The sequence below is a fragment of the Strix aluco genome, chromosome 8 (genome assembly GCF_031877795.1).
Source record: "Strix aluco isolate bStrAlu1 chromosome 8, bStrAlu1.hap1, whole genome shotgun sequence".
Lineage (NCBI taxonomy): Eukaryota > Metazoa > Chordata > Aves > Strigiformes > Strigidae > Strix > Strix aluco.
The window spans coordinates 6363420-6370280 of NC_133938.1; the positions used below are offsets into that span (position 1 = coordinate 6363420).

The window sequence follows — 6861 nt, forward strand, 5'->3', positions numbered from 1 at the left end:
GCTGGCACGGAGGGACGGGGACGGGGTCGGGGTCAGCGGCGGGGTCAGCGCTGCCGCCTGTCTTCCAGGAGGGTCGGGGCCTCGGGGAGCGGTTCCTCGACCAAGCGGATGAATGGCGACTGTGGATGACCTCAAATTTCAAGGTAAAGGTGGACAGTGCAGGTGTAAACGCGGGGTGTGGGGCCCCGCTGATGGGTGGTCAGGCGTTTAGAGGCTTGGAAGCGTTTCTGAGCTTTCTCTGAATAAAAGGTTCCTTGAAGTTTTGCAGGTAGTGACAGGAGTATCTCCAGTTTTCTGAAATGAAATTGTGCTGCTAGTGGGCTAAAAAATGTAACTGGCGTTGACTGAAATCCTTTATGGTGGAAATTGAAAGCTGAAAATGGGCAGAACACTAATTTGGAATGGACTGTAGTTTCAGACTTCTTTAATGTTTTAATAAATAAATTCAGGTCTGGAAAAAAAAAATTTGGAGAAGGTTAAAATTGCCCATTTCTACAGTCCCTGCAGAGAGGCAGCTTCCCCCTGCCCTTGCAGGGACCTGCTGGTCCTTGAATTGGGGCTGATTGCAGGACGGAAAGGCAGGCCTCAGTGGTGCTAGTTTATCATAACGCAGGCAGATTAGCAGGAAAGACAGCCTCACACTTCATTAACTAACTAAATGTTCAGCTTGATCCATGTCGGTTTGGCCTTTAAGAAACAGATCATATTTGACATGCCTAAGCTAGTGGTGTATCCTTTCTTGGGCTGTGTAGGGGTCTTAATGTAGTTTTTTGAGCCATCAGAACAAAAAATTTTGGTAGCTTGATCATCGCCTGTCTTCTTATGTACTTACTTGCAGAATTTGACGATGCAGCTAATTTGCTTGCAGCAAATCCTGATGCTACCACAATAAGCATTGATGAACCAGTTGAAATCCCCAAGAACCAGCACAGCCGTCTGCAGGAGCCAGGGAGAGAAGAGGATGATGAATTACTGGGGACCGATGACTCTGATAAAACAGAGGTAATGCTCTCGCACCTACAGCGCTTCCATCGGCACGTATACAAATGGTGCTGACAACACAGATATTTGTAGAGGATGCCAGGGATTTATGTTGGGTGACTTAAAACTCTCCTTCTCTGTTGCAGGTTACTTTCTCGATAGCAGAATTGGCAGAAGCAAATGTGTATTGGGTCTTCAGCTGTTGTGGTTTGCAGCCTAGGAAGTTGTACTGAAATGGCGGTGACTTAAGCTAAGCAAACATGCCAGGAGATAAGCGCAGCAGCAGCTGAAAACCCAGCACTGTGCTTGTTTCTGTCGGTTCTCCTGTGGGGTTGGTGACTCTGGCAGGAGAGCAGGAAACTCTGAAACACACAGGGCTTGTCTGAGGGGTTCAGCTAATGCAGCTGTCAGTGACAGCGAGGGAACTTGTCATGCTGATGAAGGTGTGTGTTATAATGGTGTGGCAGAAAGTAGTATCAGGCTGCTCTTTAGAACCCCAGGCCACTATTCTGCTTACAGGGAGATGAGAGACTAGCTGCTGCTAACGAATATTAGAGGGGGAAAGGGAAACCCTTAAATAATTCATAGTAAGTGCCACCCTGTTAAGTTTGTTTTCTGTCTGGGTCCAGAAATCACATAACTATTGTGTAAATGAGCTAGTTACATGCATGCAATTTATGCATTACATTTTCCATGTTGCGTTTCCTACCACAGCTGCTCGCAGGACAGAAGAAAAGTGCCCCTTTCTGGACATTTGAGTACTACCAGACGTTCTTCGATGTGGACACGTACCAGGTTAATACTGCACTCCAGAGGAGAACTATTGCCTGAACTATGCCTTATGCGGACATTGAGGTTTTTTCCTTCTTGCATTTACAGTCAGACAAATCTGTATGTTTTCATAGGTCCTGGACAGAATCAAAGGTTCAGTTTTCCCAGTACCAGGGAAGAACTTTGTAAGACTGTATATCCGCAGCAATCCCGACCTTTATGGTAGGTATGAGGTGTGAGAAGTTCTCTTCTGTGCTAAATGTTTTGAGTTTGTATTTCTTTTTACTTGCTAACCTTAAAAAACAAGAGGGCAGAGGAGTTGTTACTGAACCTGTTTGTTTCCTTTTAAGGTCCCTTTTGGATATGTGCCACACTGGTCTTTACCATTGCTGTTAGTGGCAATCTCTCTAACTTCTTCATCCATCTGGGCAAACCAACATACCACTATGTGCCCGAGTTCAGAAAAGGTTTGTGAGTAGTTGATACAGTCCTGAGTTCGTGGGTTTGCTTTTTTGGTTTGGTTTTTTTTTTTACAGTGCACTAATGAAGTAATATAAAAACAGGTCACAGCTTTGATTTGATGGAGTCTTTTGATTGATTGATCTCTTTAAATTTTTAGAGATGTGAAACGAGTCCTTAAAGTGGGCTGTAACTGGCAGAACCCTACTCCTCCAGAGCATAAACTAGTTTCAGGGTTTTAGTAGAGCAAGCAGGAATAATTAGAGCAGTTATTTTTCTAGCTTTAGCGTGCCCCATTGTACAGAGAGGGAAAGCCCAGCAGTGGCCACTGTGGTGCTTTTGTAGGTGCCTTTCTGGGTCCATGGCCTCCTAGGAGCCTACAGGCCTCAGACAGCAAATGGCTGAATTAAAGTATTGCTCATATTGCCTACCAAGGGCTGGAAGTTGTTCCCTTCTGGCAAACTGGAAAATAAGCAAAAGATGCTCAACTGATATGTGCCCAGAGAACTCAAAGTGAGGAGCCAGTTGCCTATACCTGTTTTTGTAGCATGGAGGAGGCTGCTGTCCCTGCAGAGGAACATGGCTTCTCTTTGTTTCCAAAATCCACAGCGTACTTGGAGGAACGCTGCTGCCTGGGAATCCAGTCACTTGAATAGTTAAAGATTTGACACTGGTGTCTGTATTCTCTTTCAATTTTTTCCGGATGTCTGAATTCTAATTTTTCAGTACATGTTGGTAGCAGAATTTCTGTTTTTAACCAAGTTTTTCTTTCCTCTGTGGCTCATCCTTTCACACTGAAACTGAGAGCATTTTGTGCACAGGTGTAATAAAGAAATTTAAAATATCAAGAGAATACTTTCCGGGGTCTTTACTTTTAAACAAACTTGAAGTGCTGGTGAAGTAGCGGGTGTAAACTGGGTGTAAATGCCAAGTTCTCAGTTTATTAATAATTCAAACTTTATATTTTGAAAGTAACATCAAAGGTAGCTTTCCAGTTTTCAGGCTAAATGCTTCCACACCTTGGATTCTGGCTGGTGTTCTAAGTAGAACATTAAACCTTTTGTCATATTTCCAGTGTCTATAGCAGCAACAGCAATTTATGCATACGCTTGGCTCATTCCCCTTGCTCTCTGGGGATTCCTGATGTGGAGGAACAGTAAAGTTATGAACATTGTCTCCTACTCGTTCCTGGAGATAGTGTGTGTATATGGCTACTCCCTCTTCATCTACATTCCCACAGCGGTATGTATGGCCTAAAGAGTGGCACCTCTATTACATGCTCTGCAAAAAAGGTCCTGGTTTAGAAAATTTGCTGTTTCTTATAATATTTTTCATATTAGTCAAAACCTTGGGGACTGGGAAATTAATTTGCTCTTTTTGCATAGCTAGAATAAAGCTTTTTGTCAAAGCTGATCTAGTGTAAAGACATCTTGTGGGTCCTGGAGAAGGCCAGGACAGGTCATTTCCCCAGAGGCAGCGAATCCAAGCAAGGATGCTGTTGGCCAGCCTGGCAGGCAGCCCCAGGCAGCTTCAGGAATCGGGCTGTGCGTGTCCCCAGGGTATGTGGGATGGCAATGCTGATGGCTCTGAGGACAGGTTTCCCTGGCAGGGACCATCCTGGGCCACTCTGGCAAGGGACAGGCCTCGGAGAAAGTTCCGTAACTCAGGGGACACACTTGTGTTGTGTCTGGGAGTAAAGCTCATCGCTGCTGTTATTCTTTCATCAAATAACAGAGACATATCAGATAAGACACGAGTTAGTTTGTGCACAAATTGGCTGGAAGTGATGAAATGTCACGGAACAATGCGTTAAATAAATGAATCCCCGTTTCACACAGTCTCTTTAACAATAATTTTCCTTCCTTTTACAGATTTTGTGGATCATTCCACAAAAAGTGGTGCGCTGGGTCCTGGTGATGTTCTCCCTGTGCCTTTCGGGGTCTGTTTTGGTGATGACCTTTTGGCCCGCTGTCCGAGATGACAACCGGAGGATTGCGTTGGCAACCGTGGGGACCATTGTTCTGCTTCATGCCCTGCTGGCTGTTGGCTGTTTGGTATGACACTACCTTTCCTTTTCTCTAATCTGTTATTTCCTGGGATTGGTGACATGTTACAGTGTGGAGAAGGAATGGTTGGCTGGTTGCTGAAAAATCTTTTTTAATAAAGAAAGAAACAGTACTTCTGACAAACCTCCAAAGTAAAAGTTCTAATTATTTCAAACACGGCAAAAATGGGTGTCAATCTGACTTTGACAGTGCTAGCAACAAACTCAAGAATGAATATGTCTTTAGCACAAAATCACTTTCAGAACAGTCTTAAATTTATCTCGAATTCATCATAGTATCAGCAAAGCATTTATTGTATCTAGTCACAGCTTATTCCAATGAGTACTATGCTTAATTTATCCTTTAAAATGATTAAATGTTCAATACATAGTGTATGCTTATGAGTTTTATGTACAAAAACATAAACCTGCTAGAACTTAGTAAAATGTCAGCATTATGAAAACAGCCTCCAGAGTAGGTAGATTCAGTTCCCCGCAGCTCAGTGTGCAGGGAGGCGAAGTCAAAACACAACTCTCGTGTTAGCAGGAGACTTGCAGCTGACTTTAGTGGGGCTCCTGTCACTGGAGAGTGCCTGGAGCTTCATCAGTTGAAACAGCAAACAGTCAAATAAATATCTGCAATCCAATCCTTTCCAGTACAGGTCTCTTTCAAAGGCTGCTAACTGTTCTATTTAAAGTACAGTTTAGAGCACCATTTTAGTTGACCTTTTCTAATCTGATAAAAACAGAAAAGATCCAAATTTGCCATTTCAATGCTGTGTTTGTACCTTGTGAACAGTGGGTGTGGAAAGAAAGAGCTGGGATGAGGCAGAACTGTTTGTTTCTCTCTAAACAGTCTTTTTCTCCTCTGTAATAATGTAGGCATACTTTTTTGATGCCCCTGAACTGGATTTTCCTGCACCTATTATCCCTGCTCACAATGGAACAGTAAATAAGGTAAGAATCCAGTCTAAACTTTCTTCTTTAATCCTTACAGACATCTTGAAACTTCTCCCTGTTACTATGGGAGAGAGGAAGAGGGTTTAACAGACCAATTTTGCCAAATAGTGCCTATATATAAATACCATTTAACTTTTCTTCTAGTTGTAAGTTTTAACTATAGCCATAAAAACGTAAAAGACTCTAAGGAACAAAGACATGTTATCTTTCTTTTCTTTGAGGTTTACTCTTGGCAAAGAAACACACATTTAAATAATCTACTCAGTCCCATAGGTCATTTCAAAGATTTTATTTTTTTTCCCTCAATCCCTTATAAAAGCCCCAAAGTGTTTGTTAGAATTTGTATTGCACATGTAAAACTTAAGCAATAAACTATTCCACTCCTATTTTTCTTTCCTTCTTAATGTTAAAAGTGAATTGGATTTTTTTCTCCTTGATGTTTGTGACAATGTGTTTCAGAGCGGCAGCTCTGTGTATAGGGACATCCGTGTGGTCTCTGAGCAGGGCTGACTCAGGGCCTGAGCCACCCCTACGGACCACATTCCTTGTGTGGGATGGTTTGAGGTTTTGCTTCCTGGTAGCTGGGAGTGCTGCCAGCAGCAGATGACATTTGCATTCTGTTGGAGAGATGAGACATGGAGCAGGTCCAGGAAAAGGCTAATAGACATGCAGAGGCCAGGCCTCTGCAAGCACACCAGCCACAAGTGCGTGTGTGTAAACTGAAGTATTATACTGACTACAAACTACATTAGATTAAAAAAACAGAACCAAACAAATATGCCTCGCAAAAATGGTTGTAAAAAATGACCAGCTGTGACACAATCTAATTGTGCAGATCAATTTTAGAAGCTTTCCTCCTGCAAAATCAGTTTTGCATCCCAGGTGCCTATTAAGATTCAGTATGATAGTAATGAATTTTAGTATTTAGTTATAAATAGGTGCCTTATTGTGTCCTCTGGTGCCTGCGAGGAGCTGTAATATTCATAGGAGTTATTTGTCTCTTTCAGATTACAATGCCTGTTTCTCCATCTGTACAGTAATTTTATTTTAGATTATTTTTTCACTGAAGACCATGGAAAATGCAAGAACAGGGGCTGTTTTTTCTAGAAGAAAGGACAGTGATGTCCCACGGACATACGGACATCTCCATGCTCACTGGTGACTGATTGGTTCTGTGGGGAGAGCCGAACTGTTGATCCTAATCTTTTACAGCAGGGTTTTTTTTTTTAAATTCTATCTACACTCACCATACCATTTTGTCTCTGAATAAAGTGATCTGAAGGTGACGTGAGATTCTTGTTTTGTGCACAGAATACCTAATACTGCTCCTCCAAAGCTGTTGAGAGGGTTGGGTAAGAGGTGTGAAGGCGGGGCTCGGGTGAGACGGGGTGTTGCTGTTGAACCACCTTGAGGCACGCCAGTGCAGCCGCCAGCTGCCACCTTGGCAGCGGTTCGCGCTCTCCCTGCTGCTTTCCCCTCAGCCGCGCTCTCCCTCCCGGGGGGCTGCGTCACGTTTCCCCGTGTCCCTCAGGCCAGCACCGCCGGGCCGGGCCGGGCCGTGCGGGTGGAACAGGGCCCCCCTCAGGCCGCCATCAGCGCTGCACCCCTTGGGCGCTCACGGCCCCGCCCCCAGCGCGCGCGGCGCG

General features: G+C 43.9%; 1 protein-coding gene across 1 annotated transcript in view; it reads left to right on the forward strand.

Moving 5' to 3' along the window:
* The window catches only part of YIPF1 (Yip1 domain family member 1), a 370444-nt gene that overhangs the window by 192 nt on the left and 363391 nt on the right, over positions 1-6861 (forward strand). The window contains exons 2-10 of the mRNA XM_074832000.1: positions 69-143; positions 839-1002; positions 1696-1776; positions 1887-1974; positions 2103-2219; positions 3287-3453; positions 4083-4265; positions 5138-5212; positions 6223-6486. Of these exons, the coding sequence (XP_074688101.1) occupies positions 113-143; positions 839-1002; positions 1696-1776; positions 1887-1974; positions 2103-2219; positions 3287-3453; positions 4083-4265; positions 5138-5212; positions 6223-6255 (939 nt within the window). The 5' untranslated portion in view covers positions 69-112 and the 3' untranslated portion in view covers positions 6256-6486. The remainder of the gene's footprint in view (positions 1-68; positions 144-838; positions 1003-1695; positions 1777-1886; positions 1975-2102; positions 2220-3286; positions 3454-4082; positions 4266-5137; positions 5213-6222; positions 6487-6861) is intronic.